Source organism: Gossypium arboreum, chromosome 9, assembly GCF_025698485.1.
Source record: "Gossypium arboreum isolate Shixiya-1 chromosome 9, ASM2569848v2, whole genome shotgun sequence".
Lineage (NCBI taxonomy): Eukaryota > Viridiplantae > Streptophyta > Magnoliopsida > Malvales > Malvaceae > Gossypium > Gossypium arboreum.
Window position 1 is genome coordinate 59,760,044 of NC_069078.1, and position 21,801 is coordinate 59,781,844.

Here is a 21,801-nt window from a genome sequence, read left to right on the forward strand (position 1 = left end):
CTAGATTCATTTACAATATTGAATGGAGCGTTGATTAAAATTTTTATCGACATCTATCTAATATGAATTCAAACTATGTGACTCTCATTTTCATCCCTAATATTGTATAAAAACTGTATATTATTACATGAATTCATATCTAAATTAAATAACATTATTTACTGGATATATAAATACATTAAATATCCAAATTTAGTAAACCAAAATAATTAAAAATATATAATAGGATCCGAAATTCGAATCTATTATTTGCTATTGGTAAAATTAGGGTGGTTTCCCATTTTAATTTTCAAATTTATTTTATTAGTTTTAAATATCATTTGATAAAATTTTGAAGTTTTTTCATAAATATTTTACTGTTTTAAAGATAAAATATTTATTTTTACATCATAAAAATTAAAATTAATTATATATTAAATAAAAAATAGAATTTAGTTTAATTTCGATTAAACTTATATTCCATAAACCGTTCAAACACGCTTATTTTCAGAATATATAAATTTAAATATTACATAAAAAATTGAATATCTAAAACAAATCATTATTAATAAAAAATTTACAAGAAGCTTTTGAATGTAGAAAAGAAGGAACCCTAAGATGGTTATACCAAAGTATCTCATTTAAAATCATAATATATTGACTAACGACAATAAGATGGTGTTTATACCAAGGAATCATCATTTATATTCACTATCACCTTTTCTCCTTTTTAACACATTTAAGTACACACGAATATGACCTTTCCGGCTTTCCCACTAAAACAATCTCATACATTCGTTAAAATATGTTTTTAAGTCTTTGTAATTTTAAAATTTAGAATTTAGTTTTTATATTTTTATTTTTAAGAATTTAGTTTTTTATTTTTTTATTTTAAAATTTAAGTCTAATTGTTTACCCTGGTAATTTTTAATTAAATTCAAGTTTAGTACAACGTCACTTTTTTATTTACATGGCTATCGAATGAGTATTTTTTAATTTATAAATGTCACACAAATAAATTTAACAATTAATATTAGACCTAAATTTTAAAATTTGAAAAGTAGAATGAATAAATTCTTAAAAATAAAAGTATAGGGATTAAATTTCAATTTATAAAATGTATGGAGACTTATGGTATATTTTAACCAAAGGATAAGTGCAAAATAGGAAATTTCTTGTTTCAAATTGAAGAATTATTAATGTTTCTACATCAGTTTCATTTTCAGGTATTTATAATAGTAAGAACCAAAGCAAACATTCCATCCCCCAAAATATCTTGAAGATATCCACAGATTTCAAAGCAATATAAATAACAAAATAATAACATGAAGATAATGTATATATCTATATAAAATAAATATTTACATATAGAAAATTAATAAACAAATAATATTTTAAATATAACGAATAACCTCTTAACCTAATGACTAAAAGTATTATTATATTGTAGTCATGAGATCCTGGATTCAATTCTATTTTCCACTCTAATTATAAAAAATTATATATATTAAATATAATTATAATTGATTGAAATACTAGGAAATTCTTGTGTACATAGAATGTGAGTGAACAATTTATATAAAAAATTAAAAGAAAATATTTGGTTGAAATGATGAAATTAAAATATTAAAAATTATAATATTTTGGGTTCAAATTTCATTATATGTAAATAAATTTTTAAATTTTATATAAAAGATAAAAAGTCCACAAAATAATATCTATTACTTTGTAAGAATAAAATTTTTTGAAAAACTGTTAATGAGTGACATTATGCAGCCTCAATCCTAAATATAAATAGAAACATCCAAAATAATAATAAAATATGAAATAATAATACCAAAATATTTGCTAAAAATAATAAAAATAATGAATTAAAAAACAAACATATATTTAATAATATTAAAATATAAATTTACTACTACTCCACCAATATTCATTATTAAATAAATTTTTAACCTCCAATTTTGAATATAATTATGGAACTTTAGAAATGAAAAGAAGAATCCAATTTTATATAATGATTTTGAGTGTTAAAGTCTAACAACTTTTCAAATTTTCCTTGAAAACTCAAATCTTCAAAGAAAAAAAAAAACCCAACAATTTTTCTCATTTTCTTAAAACCCTTTTTCTCAGATTTTTCGTTTCCAAACGTAAAACAACTGAGCATTATCGTCATTAAACTTTTGAGTCTTTTCTTAACGTGTATTGATGACAATACAGTGCATTGCTAGGCTCAGATCACGCCGGGTGGTTCAAGACCAACTGGAAGGTTCAGACACGGCCGCGGCCGCGGCGGCAGTGGCGGGTGGTGGTGGTGATTGTTGTTGGGCCAACTTGCCTCATGAATTGTTAAGGGACGTTTTGTTAAGGATTGAAGAGTCTGAAACTCGTTGGCCTCAAAGGAGAAACGTAGTCGCCTGTGCTGGCGTTTGCAGGAGCTGGAGATTCGTCATTAAAGAGATCGTTCAAGTTCCTGAAATTTCAGGGAAATTAACTTTTCCTATCTCTGTTAAACAGGTTCTTAACATTTTCCCCCTTCATTGTTATTAAACATTGTTCTTTCAATTTTTGTTTTTGATTTTAGAGCTAAGATTTGAATGAAATGATTAGAGCTTCAAGTTTGAATCAATCGTAATTCAATTCCAATTCACTGTTTGGAAATAGTGTCGTTTTCACTTTTCTTGCTTGATTTATCCTTATCTTTATCCTTATCCACATACCACCGTGTATATTTTTTCAAGTGCTTGAAGGAAAATGAAACTCGGGTTTGCATAGATTATTAGCTTAACTAATCATTGGTTATGTTACACACTGTTGTTTGAGTTGAACATGAATATGTTCAATTTCTTTTTCGAGATTTTCATATATTTGGAGAATCTTTGAAGGTTAATATTTCCGAATCAATGTCCGTATATGTATTGAATATCGGTGTTTCAAGAAATATGAGGAGTCAGAGTAACATAGATTATATAGAATGCTCTTCTTTCTCTTTCTCTTTCTCCCCACAACTGCTACCACTCATCCCCAAGCCTCCATCAAAGCCTTTTTCTCAAGTACGAACGAGGCTGCAACTCACAGGCAGGGTACCGGGACTTGAATCCTGAACCTATTGAACTCCACTTGTTAATGGTGGATGTATGAACTAACTGGTTTAAGCCTCAGGGTTCAACAACAAAGCTACATTCTTCGTTTACTAGTTCTATGAATCGAAGCATTTCAACTTTTAAGATTTTCATGTTAATCATTCTATCTTCCGTCTTGTGTTGGATCATTTGCAGCCTGGTCCGAAGGAATGTCTCCTCCAATGCTTTATAAAACGGAACCGATCGACTCAAACTTATCACCTTTACCTCAGTTTAACTAACGGTGAGCTCTTTTTCCTTCTTTTATGCCTGTTTAACCGAAGCTGCCGGTGTATTTGAAATCGACTAATTGATTAGGGACAGTACATCTTCATGTATCTTTGTTTTTATCGGTAACACTTTGAAATTTTCTCTTCCTTTCTCTATGGCAGCGCTAACCGATGATGGAAAGTTCCTTCTTGCTGCTTGCAAGTGTAGGCGTCCTACTTGCACGGATTATATCATTTCGCTACGGGCAGAGGAAATTTCGAAGGGGAGCAGTACTTATGTTGGGAAACTAAGGTAAGCGGTGAGCTATAAGGAACGAAATATACTGAATTGATTCGTTTTTTAACTTACCTGCAATCTCGAGTCTTATGTTTTACTTTCATTTTGGCAAAGATCAAATTTTTTAGGAACCAAGTTCAGTGTCTTTGATGGACAGTCTAGTAATGCCGGTGCAAAAATGACTAAAAGTCGATCGTCAAGGCTAGCATATTCGAAACAAGTTACGCCTAGAGTCCCTTTCAGAAACTATCCCACGGCACACATTTCATATGAATTGAATATGTTAGGTTCACGGTAAGATTGAGGTTATTTTTCGCAAGGATCCGATATTTTCTTATTCTCACCGTCATATAGAGATCCGAGAATGCCGGTTCCTTGAGTGTCTTATACGGATCTGTTTTATATGATTTCCAGGGGTCCAAGGAGAATGCAGTGTATTATGGATTCCATCCCGGCAACTTCAATAAGACCAGGAGGAGTTGCTCCGACCCCGGCTGAGTTTTCTGTCAACAATGTCAACGTGTTTCCATCAATTCCGAGCTTCCACTCAAAGTCAGCAAGCATGAAGAATTTTCTATCTGGACCTTTGCCCCATCAAAAGGATGGTGGGGCACTGGTGTTGAGAAATAAATCTCCAAGGTGGCACGAGCAACTCCAGTGTTGGTGCTTGAATTTCCATGGACGAGTGACGGTTGCTTCAGTGAAGAACTTTCAACTAGTGGTTTCTCCCGAAAACGGACCAGCTGGGCCAGAACATGAGAAGATTATCCTCCAGTTCGGAAAAGTTGGGAAGGACTTATTCACCATGGATTACCGGTATCCGATTTCTGCATTCCAAGCATTTGCTATCTGCCTCAGCAGCTTCGACACGAAGATTGCTTGTGAATAAACGACATGATAAACGATCGACAATCGTAAAGAGGTTAGTATTTAATCATAGCCACTATGGTTTTTTTTTTATTCTTTTTTCCATATTCTTTACCTATTGTTTTTATTACATTTCAATACATGGAATTGCTTGAAGAGGTTGATCAGTAGATCTGGCAAATTCGTATATTTGCGTCGTGTTCGTGTAACAACTATTATCGAAACAAATGAATAGTACTAACTTTTTTCTTTTTCCAATTTTGTCCAGGATCAGGGATATGTATGAAGATTGATGCAAATACAAATCTTAGGGGGTAAAAGTGGAAAGAAGGTACATGACATTTCAACTTAGATTGAGTTATTGTAAATAATTAACTGTCTTATGAGTATCTTCCTTTGCTTTGTTTATGTTTCATATAATAATTTAATAACAATTCAGTTTGGTTTAATTTAAAAAGTACAATAAAATTGCAATTCACAGTATTTTGATTTATATGAAAATATCATTTGTAACTTTAAGGACCTATAGGTTTTTAAAAGGTATAAAGTTAAATTTAGTCCTTAATGTTTGAAATCTAGTTTTTTTAATTAAATTAAATTTATAATCTTTTTAATATAGTTAAATTTGATCATCAACTTTCAAAAGTGTTTAATTATTATTATTTAATGAAAATAATAATTAAAACGTTAAATTTTAAACATAATAGCTCGCATGACAATCCACATGTACTTCATATTTTCTTTACCATTTATGAACTTTATGTAGTTTTTTTTTTTTGTTGATACGATATATAATATAAATGGTGTCATGTTAACATAACATATAGATTGTCATATAGATTATCATGTCAACATTGTTAAAAATTAATACTTTATTTAGCATTTCGTTTAAAAAAAATCATTTGATTCTTTTTCAAAAGTTAATGATTAAAATTTAACATTATACATTTTAAAAATATCTATAACATTTTAAGGGTTTTTTACTAGTTTTAAAATAAAATACTTATTTATATTTTGAAAAAATTAAAATTAAATAAGAATAAATTATGTTTTAATTCAAATAAGTGTGTACCATGAACTGAAAATAAAAATATTCATAATTATAAAATCAAAATTGAACTAAATTCAATATTTCTTTTATGAAAATGAGGCCTTTCTACCAATGTTAATCAAAAGTACCTTACTAGTTCATGATATGTATGATATAATCCTTCAAATATATTAAAAATAATTTTTAAAAATAAAACATAATTATATCAAATTTGTATCAAAGTTTCAAAGCTGAATTGGTAGCTACAGGTTGGATTGAATAAATTGTTAAAAGAAAATAGAAAAAAGTGCTTCAACCCTCTCGATCGTACTGGTTCACAAGTCACCGATCTGGCTACAAATTGAATATATCTTGCTAATGGCCAATATATATAAACATATACAAATCTTGGATTCGCATCTATATTCGATATTACACTGAATCCAAATAACACTTAACACAAAATATAACTGAAATTGATGGGTAAGAAATTCAATGATCAGTAACCAACTGCTTTTAAACAGAGAGTTGAGTTTTGGAGATAAGAATGCCATCACTATCAGCATATAGCCACTCCCCATCATGGATCAATGTTCCGGCGATCTGAACTGGGACATGTTTCTCACCGACAGCCTTTTTATTCGATTTCAACGGATTTGATCCCAGTGCTCGAACCCCGATATCACATGCATTAATCTCATCGACATCTCTAATACAGCCGTTCACAATGATACCGGCCCATGCCATGTCATGAGCCCACTGCGCCAAATTTCCTCCAACTAAAGCACATCTTGTGCTTCCCCTACCATCTATAACCAAAACTCTTCCATTGCCTTCAGTTTCAAGAAGCTGCCGGACCAATACGTTGTCCTCGAACACCTTAACGGTTACGATGGGCCCTGAAAATGCAAGACGCTGGCCATAGATCTTGAAGATTGGATCAAGAGCACGAAGGTCACCATTCACCAGAAGTGCTGCGTTTGAATCACAAACATCCGCAGTGGCAATGGCAGCCCTGTGTCTTCCTGCAGGGAAAGCTAATTCAACAGTAATAAAGATTTCTTGCAGAAGAAGACAGTAGTAAAGATGTCTGTATAAAAAACCTTATGTTAGTCTGACTCTACATTTTTCTTAACGTACTCGTGTCCCAAACTAGTATCTGACTCATATCCCGGCATTGGTACGATCTGAGTCTCTAATGACCCTTTAAATACATGAAAAAAATTCAAAAAAAGTATATATTTGTATCCTACACTTACACCTAAATCCGAGTTATATAGAGTTTCAGTAATCAGAATCCAGGAAAACTATGGTCTTAGAAACATGCCCCAAAAATTTCCAGTTTGAAAATATGTTCGCTCATCTAACCTTGGACTTTCGGCTTCCTTCCTATGCAAGATACCCTTAAAAAGTGTACACATACATCAATCCACTATAAATACTTACAACAGCATGATGAATTCATTGAAAATCATTGAATTTTAGGCAGCAAAGATATGTTTTAGTAGATCTCATAGTATGAAATCAACAAATTGCAGATATAAGAACTAAGGTCTCGTCCGGATAAAGCCTTAAAGTTGTCTTTTAACCATTGGAACCAGTTTGAAACCATGTTTTGAGCATCTGGTCTCGGAAATTATGCATAGCGTAATATAAAAGCGGGATGAATTCACTGAAAATCATCAAATTTTGGGCAGCAAAGATAAGGTCTAGCAAATCTGTTTGAAATCAATAAATTGCAGAGACAAGGACTAAGTCCTTCTCTGAAGAAAGCTAAACTTGTCTGATTGAACATTGAAACCAGTGCGCAAACGTGTTCATGGATCGAATATTGGACTTTCTGCTTGCACTATATACAAGACACCGTTAAGGAGTGTACATATACATCAGTCCACAGTAATGCAAGAACAAAAGTACGATGACTTCATTGAAAATCATCAAATCTGGGGCAGCAAAGATATGGTTTAGTAAAACTCAGTGTATGGAATCAAGACACTGCGAATATTAGAACTATGTTCTTGCCCGAAGAAACCTCAAACTTGTCTATTTGACAATTGAAACCGGTTTCAAAACATGTCCAAGCATCTGCCTCAGATTTTCTGCATAATGCAAATTTAAAAGCTCACCGTATAAAATCAAAAGATCAGAAGAAAACCTTGAACTTATCTATTTAACTATTAAAACCAGTTGGGAAACGTGTTCGAGCATTGGACCTCTAATTTTCAGCTAGTTCTCTAAGCGAGATACCCTTTAAGGAGTTTTAGATATGCATGAATCCACTATAATGTAAGCATAAAAGCACATGGAATTCATTGAAAATCATCAAATTTTGGGCAGCAAAGATATGGTTTGTAAGTCTCACAATCTAAAATCAGCAAATTGCGGTTATAAGAACTAAGGTTTTGTCCAATGAAAGCATCAAACTAAACCTGCATTACTCAGACTAGGATATGAGTCAGATAAGGATACATGTCCGACATAGCTATGTTCGAATTTTTATAAGTTTTTCCAATGTGTTTGGAGGATTTCGAGGGTCATATCTCCATACCCAGATAGAGAAAAAATGTAGAATCCGAACAACATAGAACTAAAACTATGGAAAAAAGCGAAGCCCCAATAAGATTGCCATTGGAAGTGGTTCGAGCTTTCAGAATAACATGTCTTTGACATCATCGTATGAATCGAATGCTGTGGCAAGGAAAATAACAATCTCCAAACATCCCTATGTAATTTAACAATCATGAATTCAACAAAAAAATTTCATACAAATTTTCCATTTCTCCGTTTAGCTAATAATTGGCAGGATCTTTTTTAAAAATTACGTTATTTAAAAGAAAACCCGTTTCTTTCTGTCTCTATCTCACTAACCAAACAAGGATTTAACTGAGGAAAAATTTTAAAAATAGCTGAAAATTTGAGCGTACCTGATGAACTTTTGGTTCTGAGTTGGAATTGAAGAGAAGAGAGAGGAGACGTGCTGAACTGGGTCAAAGAGGAGAGAAATTGATTATTTGAATTGAGTAGAATCATTCGGGTTCCTAAAACCCTAGCGAGTTTTACAGAATTCGAAAGGACTTGCATTTTATACTTATAGATACATATAAGTTTTTCCTTTTCGAGTTGGGGACCGAGGGAGAGCTGAGTTAAAGTAGTGGAGCGAGCTAACTCGGCAGGTTTTGGGTTCAAAGCTCGCTATTGTTATTTTGTCTCCAATCTGCTTAGGAGTTTAGGTGATGAAGGAAGGATGTGCTTCGGTAGAGCGGCGGTGCATGGTTCTTCCTGTGGAGCTATTATTATTATTAGGGTTAATATGTAACTTGCCCCAAAATTTATTTAAAAGTATGTGATTGATATCTAAACTTATTTTCTGTTACTTAAGTGGATACCTTTGCACTAACGCTGTTAGTTTATACTTGTAATGGCTCAAATTTCATTGATATCGGAATAGTGATTTGAGATCACTAAATTCGACATGTGAGTTTAGATGTTAGTAAGTAAAAGTTAAGTGTGGTTTTAGAAATATTTTTTTTAGTAAAATTATGAATTAAAGAAAATTTATAGATAAAATGAGATAAAAGCGAGGTATCAAGACCTCGAACTTATAAACCAAGCCATAAATATTTTTAAAAATATTTATGGAGTGTTAATAAGTTAGTATTAAAGTTTCGTTAGGAAATTTTACTATTTTGATAGTTAATTGAAGAAAAAAGACTAAATTAAATAAGATGTAAAACTGTAGGAAGTGATTAAATAGTTTTAATAATAAACAAGAGGGACTCAAAGAGAAAATTGGCCCAAAATAAAATGGGCCGGAGGGTTAGGTAAGTGAATGGCTAAGAAAAAGCGTGAACAAGAGGCAAAATTGGAAATAGGGTAAAAATTTAATTGTAAAATATGATATATTAGGTAAATCTAGAGTTTTCTTCATTTTTCTTCATCCTCTCCAGCAAAAACACCATTGAAGGGTTATTTTAAGCTGGTCTTTCATATTTTTATTACATGTAAGCTCAATTCTTGATTATTTCTTGTAATTTTTGTGTTTTTGAGACTTTTACAACTAGGTCCACTTGTTTAATTCATTAGTTTTTGATTTCATGGATAATTTTGAAAGTTTTCATGAATAAGTGCTGAAAGTTTATGATGATTTATCATGGAATTGAGGTTTTAATTTTATTATATAATGATTTTATGAAGAGATTTTTATAAGAATTGATTTTTAGGATCTAATTGTGAAAGTTATTGGAATTAGGGTTTTGTGTTGAAATTTTAAATGATAAATGCTTTGAGGTAGTTTATAATGTCTTGATAAAGTGTTAATTTAAGAGGAATTAGCTCAATTGATGAATAAATTTAGCAGGGACTAAATTGTAAAAATTGAAAAGTTTGGGATAACAGCGTAATTTAAAAAATTTAAGGGCATAAATTGTGAAGTAGAATATAATTAAATTATATGCTAATGAGGGAATGATTTTATAATTATAGATCAAGAAAACGAAGTGAATCGTGGAAAGAAGAAATTACAAGAATAGTCTCTGAATTTCTACGACTTTTGCAAATTAGCCTAGGTAAGTTCATATGGCAAAGTTCAATGTTTTGTTATGAAAATCTTATGATTTCTAAGGTATCTTATTGTAGATGAATACTATTAAATTGTATTAATTACTCAATAATGTGTAACTAAAAGTACAAATTAGTTGAAACAATGGTTTTGAGTGCTTTCATTTTATGACCATGATGAATTGACGGAAAAGATGTGATATGTGCTTTCGTATAAGACCATAGCTGGGCTATGGCATCGGTGCAATGTGATACGTGTTCCCGTATAAGACCATAACTGGGCTATGACATCGGTGTGATGTGATAATATGATTCTGTATAAGACTATATCTGGGATATGGCATCGGTATGATATGTGATTCGTGTAAAATCATGGCAGGGCTATGGCTTCAGTGTGTGATATGTGACTATGTGCAAGTCCATGGTTTACCATGGCAATGTGATAATGAAATACTCAATTCCATTAGTGTTCCCTAATTTGACAATGAAAGTAAATGAGAAATGGGCCCAAAGAAGTTAAATCCGTGAATAGCAACACGAAAATTATTCAAATGAGCTTATTAATGATTTGTAATTTACAGGATAAATTAGTTAAATTAAAAGATATATGATTGTGTACAATGTTCGGTAAGATTTATGTTTTTATGCCTATGAGCTTACTGGACTTCTATAAGCTTACTTGTGTATGTTATTTGTTTTGTAGATTGACTTATATACATAAGAAGGATCGGATCTACATCAAGGATCACACTATCCATATAACGCCCCCTTACCCGAGACCGTCGCCGGAGTCGAGCATGAGACATTACTAAACTTATTTTAGCATTTAAACAAGTTTAAACAATTCTCGTAGTAAACTGTCCATCTACGTCACATTCGCTAAAAAAAATCATATCTAGAGTTACGAAACTCGAAATCTAATTCTGTAAATTTTTCCTGAACTAGACTCATATATCTACTTACTAATTTTTTTCTAGAATTTTTGGTTTGGCCAATTAGTACAGTTTATTAGTTAAAATTTCCCCTGTTTTAGTGTTCAACTGCTCTGACCTCTATTTACCACGAATCACTTTTCTCTTTATACAGAATTCAGATGACTATGCCGTTTGTTTCTATTAAAATTAGACTCAATAAGGAACCTATACATATAAAGTGTGAGTCATAATTATTTTTACACAATTAATGGTGAATTTATAAAGTCATAACAGGGGATCTAGAAATTGCTCTGACCCTGTTTCACCAAAACATAAATATCTCATAAAATAGAACTCTTTTACTTATTTTGTTTCTTCCACATGAAAATAGATTCATTAATATTAAATTCCATATTTTATTCATCATCTAATAATATTTCTACTATTTTTAGTGATTTTTAAAATTCACGTCACTGCTGCTGTATGACACTATTTTATAGCCAATTTCACCATTTTATGGTTTTCCATGGATTAGGAAATTTATTAAGCATACATAACACTAAATATAAATTTTGATTAGCCATTTCAATAGCTAATCATCAACAAGCATTTCCACATCACTCATTCACCATATAATAAGATTATATACACAAAAGGATCATAATGCTATACATGCTATATTCCCAAAATATGCAAACCACTATACCGAGATGGTCCGTTATAGTGTGAATGTGCCTCCGACAGTCCCGATCTCCAAGCCGGCTTGTCAAAACTACAAGGAATGGAAGGGAGGGAGTAAGCATAAATGCTTAGTAAGTTCACATGTAAATAGCAAGTAACATAATCATACAATCTAACATAAAACATCATTTGCATAAATATCACCAAGGCATTCATGTTACACTTGCATTTACTATCTTACCACGATTTTGTCATGCCAAGTTCTCAACCCGAGGGTTTAAGCACATACCTGTAAAATTTTCTCGTACACCACACTTACCAACATGTCACCTTCGTTTTAGGTACTCACCTTATTCACTTAAGATTTACCCGTTGAACACATCGGAATATGATTCGAATACACGGATTTCATGCACATAAGTGCCATACCCGTAGCTAGACAAACTCAATAGCCAGCGGAAATATTGTAGCCAAGCTACCATGTAACCCGCCCATAAGCGAACTCAGACTCAACTCAACGAGCTCTAGCTTTCGCATCCATAAGTGAGCTCGAACTCAACTCAACGAGCTCGGATGCCTAGTTACATCTCACGAACTCGGACTCAACTCAACGAGCTCGGAACTCAAATATCCTAGTGACATGTCACTTGTATTCTAATCTATTCCCAAGGTTCAAATAGGCTTTTTCCTCGATCACACATCTTTGTCGTCTTCCACGGAATATCGAAATCGATACTCGCTAGCAATTCATATTTAACAAGTAGCACACATAATTTGCATATTACTCAATAATAACCACAAAGCATAATATTTCATGATATTAATCATCATATCATATAAATAACAGTAAGTTACTTAAAATGACAATTATGTTAATACATTTGCACATGAACTTACCTCAGTACAAAATAAAGAAATTTTGCAATTTAGTCCACAATCTTTTTCTTTCCCCGATCAAGGTCGATTCCACGTCTTTCTTGGTCTAAAATAACACATTTAGATGATTTAATACTCACATTTATCAAAATAGTCCTTAACTCTAAATTTTGCAAAATTATGATTTTCCCCTAAACTTTTGCATATTTACACTTTTGCCCCAAAGCTCGAAAATTATTTTTTTTCCCAAAATTATTATTTTTTATGACATGCTGATCATTTTTCCCTTCTATGGCAACATCAAATTCTCACTCTAACATGTAGTTATAAACATTAGGTATTTTTACCGATTATGTCATTTTACTCGTTTTCACGTAAAATCGTTTAGCAAAAGTTGTTTAACACAATTTCAAGCTTCATATTCTACCATAAAACATCAATATAAACACATTTCAACGATGGGTAATTTTACAAATATAAACCCTAGGTTAAATTATTGCTAGAATAAGCTAAATCAAATTACTGGGACTCTAAAAACGTAAAGAACATTAAAAACGGGGCTTGGAATCACTTACTATGGAGCTTGGAAGCTTGAAAAAAACCCTAGATATGGAGAACCCTTGAAATTTCGTCCTAATGAAGAAGATGGACATATTTTGCCATCTTTTTCCTTTTTTTAATCTTTTAATTACCAAATGACTAAAATACCCTTCATTAAAAACTTTGGTTATTTCTACCCATGTATGTCCATTTTTGTCCATGAAAACCTAATGGTATAATTACCATTTAAGGACCTCTACTTCAATTATGCTATTCAATTAAATCCTTTAACATCTAAAACTCATATTTATCAACTTTTGCAATTAAGTCCTAATAGACAAATTAGACATGCAATTCATGAAGTTTTCTATCGATATTCTAACACATGCATCAAATCACTCAATAAATTATAAAAATTAATCAGAATAAATTTTTCTACTTCAGAATTGTGGTTTCGAAATCACTATTCCATTTAGGCCCTAATTCGGGATATCACAATCCAAATTTATTCCGGTAGATTTTGTTAAACAACTTTTTGATTTATATGGCATGTATAGGGGTTAATTTGATAATGTAATTGTAGGAACAATTAAGTATGCAAAGTAAGTTGAATGTGATGTTTTGTGTTTGAGAATGAAATATACATGGTTTGGCTTGAAGTAATTGATTGGCTGGATTCTATTAGTTTATAATTGTGTTTAAGTGCAGGAAATGGATGAAAGGGTGAGAAAAGTAGCCTAAAACGGCCTATTTTCATCTACACGGGTAGACACAATGGCATGTGTCTAGGCCGTGTGTGACACACGGTAAGCCCACGAGCGTGTGATATGATCGTGTGTCCCCTGCATCCTTAAATATGAAGTCAGGATAGTACATGGGCCAAAGACACGGCCGTGTGTCTTGGTTGTGTGAAGAACACGGGTTTCAAGCATGGTCGTGTGTCAAAATTGGGTGAAATTTGTTTAAAAATGGTTAAAAATCAGTTTACCACTCGACCTAGCCACATGGGCGTGTGCCCAGGCCGTGTGCCCCTCTGATACTTAAGAAATTGCAAGTCAGAATTCCATACGGGCTGGCCATACGGCCATGGGATCCCTACGGGCTGGCCACACGGCCATGTCCTAGGCCACATGGGCGTGTGCCTCTATCTTCAAGGAAAAATTTTCAAAGTTGCCAGTTTAGTTCCGAACCACTTCCAAAGCATATATTGGGCCTCGTAGGCCCATATTAGGGACTTTATGGTGAAATTTGAAAAGAATTGATTTGAAATGAAAATTTTATGACTCAATTTTATATAAATGATAGTGTATAAGTCCGGTAGTGCCTCGTAACCATATTCCGCTGACGGATACGGGTTAAGGGCGTTACAATACTGACGTGACACTGATAACTAATTTGTTAGTGACACGTGGTAGCCTCTTAATATGGCACGTAACATATATAAATTTTAAAAATTAATTTTTTTTAAAAATATATAAATTAATTAAAAAGTATAAATTTTTTCCACATCAAGAATTAATCTCGAAAAAAGTTTATACTCTTTTTTATTAGTTTATTTATTTTTAGAGAATTGTTTAATTTTTTTTTTAAATTTATGCTTGTCACTTGGCATATTGAGAGGCTATCTGTCACCAACAAATTGGTTATTAGTACCACATCAATATAAACTAATAATATTAGTGCAGAAGTATCAACCCGGGTGACGAAATACAAGTTCAGATACCAAATAGCTCCAACAAAAAAGTTCAAGTACCAACTAATTACTTTTGAACAAGTTCAGATGGCAAACTACATATTAACTATTAATATTATTATTATTATTATTTAAAGAATCAGTCGGTTTTTAGACTAGTACCTCGACTAGTTCTTTATCTGACCAATCAGTCCGGTCTTGTTCAAACAACCATGACTCTTAAGTCTCTACACGTTGTGCATTTGGAATTTAGTTCTTCAACTTTTATATTTTCAAGAATTTAATCTCTCTACTCTATATATTTAAAAATCCACTTTCAAATTATATATAACCTTGTAATATTTCAATTGAAAAGTTATTAACTATTTGAACTAATTAATAAAATTATATACATATAAACTAAATTATATTAAAAATTAAAGTATAAGAACTAAGTTTTAGATTTAAGCATATTAGAAGGACCAAAATTAAAATTAATCATTTTATAAAATAAAAAAAATGAAAAAGAACTAATAAGTGTGTGCCACGTGTCATAAGAAGAAGGTGTTTGAACCTTCATTTTATACATAGGTATATGGATTATTATTATTATTATTAGAAGAAGAAATCAATATTTAGCCATTTGGACAACTTTTTTAAATTAATCTCATTTTTACTCCTATTTATAATTAGAAAGAAAACATACTTAAATATGTTTTAACTTATTAGCACCTCGTTACTCCAATAACAATAATACCAATTAAACTAAAATTTAATCAACAATAGCTAAATAATTTTTGGTCTACATTAATTTTGAAACTTGAAAACTTCAATTTAATCATTTAACTTAGATTTTGTCAATGAATGATCACAAGGCACTATAAAATTATATTGCATCGTTATTTGAAAATTTTATATAAAATTTAAAAGATGTTAATTTTTTTAAATTCAAGCGACCATATGAACAGACTATTTTATTTTAACAAAATTCAAATATTAATTTAAGAAAAGCTAGTAATGTGAAAAAAAAGAGAAGATGAATGTAGCAAAAGTTACTAAATTCAATGAATAAATATTACTTTATAAATATATATTATTGATGATATAGTTTGGTGAAATCAAACTGAAAAAGAATAATAGTAGTATAAAATGAAAAAATCATAAATGTTTCAATATTTTTTAAAATTCACCAATTCAAAATAGTTTTTCTTTTTAAAAAATTGAGAGTTTGAAGAAATTTTTTTATACATTTTATGCACCATTATGAGGAACAAATCATTGTGATACCTACGCCACTAACAAATAAATCCTGCCATTCATTCTCATGTTTTGAGTATAAAGATTTAATTTAAAGAAAACCTTTAGAAGATCATTAATTCACTTTTAATACATATTTATTTCGTAAGTCACAGGTCAAGTGGAGTTTAACTTTGATTTTAAAATATTTTATGTTTAGACTCCACTTATATCCAAATAATATAATATTAAAATTAATTTTATATCAATAATTTTATTTATAAAATTAAAAATAATTATGCTTAAATTTAAATAAAAATTAATAATTTAATTTAAATTTGGGATGGATTAGTCTATCCTATTCAAAAACCTCTTTTTCAATGCACTGATTTTTAAAGTAAAATTTTACAAACAAATTCAAACAAGGAAAACTTAATAACTGTGAAATTCTAAATTCAAATCTCATTAGTATAAATCATGTGTGAATGAGTTAGTGAGTTAAGTTATTCGGTTTAGTGTTCATAAGCTTTTGCTTACAATTATTGATGCTTTAATAAATTGTAACTTCACTGTAAGAAGCTTATAAACAAATTAACTTAGCTAATTAATATAATTACATTTTAAATATTACATTAAAAGATTTGAAATTAAAATCAAGTTTTTGAATATCAATTTATTTGAAATTAAAATTGACTTCTTAAATATTTATTTTTTCTTAAATCAATCTTAGGAATCGATCTTTGCCTTAATAATCCTCGAGTTTGACCCAAGTTGGTTCAAACTTGAGTTTTTTCCTATTTCTTTATTCTTTCTTCCTAGTTGGTTCAGTGCTTGATCTGCAAGTACTCCTTCTCCGACCAAAAAAAAAAAAAAAAAAAAGGCCCGGCTTTCATTCCGATTGAACTAGAACAAGGGCTCGGCATCTTTCGGTTCACTATGTTATTTTCATGAAAAACTTCTAAAGACAAAATCAATCTTAAAGATCGAGTAAACAAATTTTAACTGGTATTACTATACATATATGTAAAAGAAAAAAAGATGTACACTTTCTTATTTACACAACTTACTTCATAATCCGAACAGAAATCTGTAATATTAGTAGCCGGGCGTTTCTCCTTCGGATAACGAAGAACGAACTCAAACAATCATCTTTTTTCAATGGTTATTACAATGGAAGAATGGAAGACGTAGTAATATGTAAATGGGAATCAATGAAGAAGAAACCACAAACTGTTAGACTATGCATTATAAGTAGCTTCCCTTCCGTTTGACGGAGTATTCATTCTCGGAACAAGAGTGGCTGGATCTCTTGACAATACGATGTTCCCTTTGTCATCTGTTTTTCCAAACTCTTCGACACGAGGATCCATCACGATTCTGCAGGATCTCCATCGTATGAATGTTAAATCAACACCGTAATAGTTCAAATGGTCTGTGATGCTGCTCCCGGTCACTGACCTGCAATAGAATGTGAAAGTAGAAGAGTTCATGACAGATTTCCAGATTAACAATTCTACTCTCATCACAACTCATGCCCGATTCTGATTTAGAAAATGCATAATTTATACAAGCCATTATTTCTTAGGTTTTTGCCACGAAGATGTAGGAAACAAACCCGAAAACTAATAAATATGAAAGAACAAAGCTGCTTAAGTAATAGCTGGAAGCATAAACTACCATTAAATTTTCTTTCATCATCAAAATCCATGTACAGAAATAGGCTTACCTACTGCAGTCTGGATCTTCGCCGGAACCATCACAGACCTTCTCAAATTGATAAACCACACTTCCCAGTCCGAGGTTATACAGCCACACCTACAAATACAAGATGTATTTACTGAACTTATCCACGTCTTTCCTTGTGAAATTAAATCGTATTATATGTATCAAACATCAATAGTCTTCTATCCGTGTTGCATGGAGTCTTCATTTTTTCTAAAGTATTCATGTCTGGCACATATTCGAAAATGCGTTTGAGGGTGTGATGCTCCAAATGTATGAATTTTTTTTAAAAAAAATGAGTTTACCCATGTTGGAGACATCCATATCCAACACACACCCTAAGTCCGGGTTAACATAGCTTAAGAATACAGTCATACATAAACTTTAGGCATTTTAGAGTGTCAAACAATAGAGCATAATCACATCACTATTTAAGATATCTTAAAATGTTTACAGACTTAAAAACAAGCACCTCATTTATGTTTACACTCGTGTAATTCCAAAACCATAAAGAAGCACCATGAAACCCTTAAAGTAAATTACGACTCAAAAGATGGGAATTGGAAGAGACAAATCTAATGTAAATTTTATATACTGAACAAGTATATAAAGATTATCTTCCGAGAATAATCAGGAACATGCAATAACATTTCATCCATACCGGCATTCACCATTAGTGTTAATTGGTCTCGAGATAGCAGAAGGATATAAATTGGCAGCATCAAAGTTTCCTGAACCTTTGATTTTATTTTTTCATTTGAAAGTTGCATAACATTAAAATTTTCAATATTCAAATACTGATAATAATCCAATTAGCAAAATATCAGCTCTAATTTTCCACTCAATTTTAGTTGCTCGGTTAAATGCAATACCAAAAATCATAAGAGAACTTATTTTTGGTTTGAAGAAACAATGATACTTACCTCTCTAGGAAAGTGATGGTATGTCTTTTGAGGGAAATAAGAATAGTATGGTGGCAGATGAGGCACGATGTCATGTTCATTAGTGACTCTGACTGTGTTCGGCACGAGTTTGCCATAATAAGAAGCAAAGGCGGCATTCCCGATACGAGGTTGTCCAAATGTTATAACTTGAACATTCTTGGCTTCATGATTAACCTGGGAATCAAATAATATTTTCTCGTTACCGCTCTGACAGAGCAATCGGATAAGCTTCCATAATTTAAACAAGAAGGTTTCATGTTTACCCAACGATGATAAAAACAACAATAATAATGTATTTCCAGCTGAATCAAAAAAAGCCAAGTTTACCTTTAGGTCAAGTGCACAAAAGGAAGCCATAGCCCCTCCCATTGAATGGCCTGTAACCATGATGTCGAGGTCCCCATAAAACTCTTTTGCTTTTTTAACAGCATATAGAATTCCAGGGCGTATGGTTGTATTGTGATAAGCGGTATAAAATCCATGGTGCACCTGAAACAATTGAACAAGACTAAAGATTAATAAAAATCACTCCGGCATAAATTCACAAATTTGGAGATATTTGTTATGCATACCATAGCATTAGGCATGCCAGGGTACTTTAAATCAAGCTGTTTCCAAAATAAGTCTTTAACCCAATTCTGGATGCTGCAAACAGACAGATAAAGCAATCAAAACTGAAGAAAAAGAAAAACAATATATTAATTTTGGAAAAGTTAAAATCATGTGTATCTTTTATCATTAGATGTCAATGAACAACTCCTTTTGAAAACATCCCTGAACAAAGATTATAGAGGCAAATGATTTAAGTACCTGTTATCCTGCGTTCCTCTAAAGGCAATAACAATGGCATTAAGATCCTTTGCCACTCCAACAAATCCCTATCAATTGATGGTCATTTTAATGTCGGTTACGAACAAAAGTATTCTGTATAACACATACTTTGAGCATGATTCTAATCTATCAAGGGTGAGTGTCAAATACATGTATATATCTGGCAGAGGTACGATAAATGTTTCTAAGTTTTTTTTCATATATTTGGAGGATAAACCTCATAATATACTTAGGGAAAATGAAGAGTCGGAGAAACATAATGAAAAATAAAAAATGCACCTGTAAACAGTTCTGAATATCAACGACAAGCTCAATAACTTCAAATCCCTGTTTCAGTACAGAGGAACATTGGGATGATCAATGCAAGTGGAAACCTACTTAAATATTGAATATCAAATATTAAAGAACTAGGAAATCAAGTACCTTAGTCAAACCACCACATCTTGCACATGTCCAGGTGAAAAGTTCAGTCAAATCCGACATGTACACCTATGGGGACAAATTTGCTTGAGTGACCATATTAAAGATAAACAAAAGCAATATAAGTGAAGCACAAAACTCTTATATAACACCTTAACCAACAACATCCAACTCATTGATTAGTCTATTATAGAGAAAGTGAGATGGGATCATCATTTACACCGATCTTAGAACATCTATCTCAATTTATAGGAATTCTTGAACAAATGAGATAGGATCATTTACACCAAGCCTAGGACTTTCTTCCTAATTTTATCAGAATTCTAGAACAAAGGAGATGGAATCATCATTTACACTGATCTTAGGACTTTTATCTCATTTTATCAGAATTCTTGAACAAACAAGATGGGGTCATTTATACCAATTTTAGGACTTCTATCTCATTTTATCGGAATTCTAGTCTAGACCAAACAAAATGGTTTCATTTACACTGATTTTAGGACTTCTATCTCATCTTTTTCGGAGTTCTAGTCTAGAACAAGTTAAATGGGATCATTTTCGTTGGTCTTAGGACTTCTATCTCATCTTATCAGCTGTATGGTTCACAGATGACGCGCGTGTGTGTGTACAGTGTGTGAGAATATAATAAATTAACTGATGGCAAGAACAACCACAGCTTGAAACTAAAATTTCCTAGATAATTATTTATAGTTTGAAGGTCGAAGTCATCATAAAGTAAACTGGTGGTAATAACAACTTTACCGCAGATGCATATTCTACTAAAATAGTGGCAAGCGTACGATTGTAGACTGCCTGTCTATCCTTGTGCTTCACCTGCAATTCTGCAATAAACAAAAGCAAATTCCTCAATTAATTTTTTTTAAAAACTCATAAGCTGCAAAAATCAAATAAAAGGACAAAATTTTTAAGCTGATTTTCACTATTATTACAATAGGAAGGTTTAATATTAAAAGAAAATTTCAGAAACCGAAAGAATTGAATCTAATTAGTACCTCTTCCGCAAGAAGGTGCAATTAAACACGTCAAAATAATCAAAATAATCAACGATTTTTGCTCCATAATCTACAAAGGAGAAATTGTTAGGAATAGTAAGCAAAAAAAAGAGGAAAATTCTAAGGAAAGCAAATTAATTAGAAACGGACCTGATAAAAACGGGGATTGTGGAGCTCCGATTAAGAAGGAATCGTGGTTTATTCCCGGCGACCGTACGGCTCCGGTTAGCCTGAACGGTGCCGTTTTGAGGAGGATCAAATGAGTGAGAAAGGAAGGGGAGGGAAATTTAATAATTTATATTTATGAATTTACGGTTTTTTCTATATGGAAGAGACGAGAAGGGGAATTTAGTGTTCAACACGGTTCTTTTTTCTTTTATGTATATGTATTTTTTTCCATTCGATTTTCTGTTTTTTCAGTTACCTGTCTACCCTTTGTTGGAAGCGCGCGTGAGCAGAAATGCAAATAGACGAAATTTAGTTAAATTGTCCAATTTGATTTTATTATAACTCGATTTTAGTGTGATTATTTGATCGGATTTTTTTTCGTAAACTGAACCTATCAAAATAAAATAGATGTTTAATTAAAATTACATTAAATATTATAAATATTTTATTATAACTCCTTTTTTTTCTTCCTCACTCGACGTTTTCGTGTCGACGTTAGTTGAAATTAAAGCTAAAAAACTTATAAACCCTAGCTATGACATTTTCTCTTCTTTTCTTTCTTTAGATTCGGTGGAAAAGAAACAATTTTTTTCTTCCTAGTTTATAAATTAATTTAATTAATCATGTTTTTGCTAAATAATTCTTATTTAAACTAAGTTAATACTTATTTAAGCATGTTGTTCAATAACATATGATTTAACATGGTATAATTGTTATTTTAA

The 21,801-nt window shown here is 31.5% G+C and overlaps 3 protein-coding genes across 5 annotated transcripts; 1 reads left to right on the forward strand and 2 right to left on the reverse strand.

Annotated features, from left to right (window-relative positions):
- Positions 1-1,933: 1,933 nt before the first annotated feature.
- LOC108454658 (tubby-like F-box protein 3) lies at positions 1,934-4,976 on the forward strand. 2 transcript variants are annotated; one of them, XM_017753190.2, is made up of 6 exons: positions 1,934-2,496; positions 3,258-3,345; positions 3,494-3,623; positions 3,723-3,902; positions 4,023-4,530; positions 4,744-4,976. In XM_017753190.2, exons 1-5 carry the CDS (start codon positions 2,188-2,190, stop codon positions 4,495-4,497), a joined length of 1,182 nt encoding a protein of 393 aa, XP_017608679.1. In that variant the 5' UTR covers positions 1,934-2,187; the 3' UTR covers positions 4,498-4,530; positions 4,744-4,976. The 2 variants fall into 2 exon arrangements, with proteins under 2 accessions (XP_017608679.1, XP_052874909.1); XM_053018949.1 differs by lacking the exon at positions 1,934-2,496 and adding an exon at positions 2,563-3,062.
- Positions 4,977-5,706: 730 nt separating this feature from the next.
- LOC108454275 (putative 4-hydroxy-4-methyl-2-oxoglutarate aldolase 3) lies at positions 5,707-8,892 on the reverse strand. Of its 2 annotated transcripts, none has more exons than XM_017752685.2 (2): positions 8,430-8,892; positions 5,707-6,530 (listed from the first exon to the last, which is right to left on the reverse strand). In XM_017752685.2, the coding sequence occupies exons 1-2, from the start codon at positions 8,584-8,586 to the stop codon at positions 6,022-6,024; spliced, it is 666 nt and encodes a 221-aa protein (XP_017608174.1). In that variant the 5' UTR covers positions 8,587-8,892; the 3' UTR covers positions 5,707-6,021. The 2 variants fall into 2 exon arrangements, with proteins under 2 accessions (XP_017608174.1, XP_017608173.1); XM_017752684.2 differs by having other exon boundaries at positions 5,707-6,542.
- An 8,013-nt stretch (positions 8,893-16,905) lies between these two features.
- On the reverse strand, positions 16,906-21,421 carry LOC108456044 (lipase-like). The gene is made up of 11 exons (XM_017754636.2): positions 21,062-21,421; positions 20,912-20,981; positions 20,661-20,740; positions 19,902-19,967; positions 19,758-19,805; positions 19,458-19,525; positions 19,220-19,292; positions 18,975-19,136; positions 18,627-18,821; positions 17,708-17,796; positions 16,906-17,439 (listed from the first exon to the last, which is right to left on the reverse strand). The coding sequence occupies exons 2-11, from the start codon at positions 20,976-20,978 to the stop codon at positions 17,220-17,222; spliced, it is 1,068 nt and encodes a 355-aa protein (XP_017610125.1). The 5' UTR covers positions 20,979-20,981; positions 21,062-21,421; the 3' UTR covers positions 16,906-17,219.
- Between the last annotated feature and the right edge of the window lie 380 nt (positions 21,422-21,801).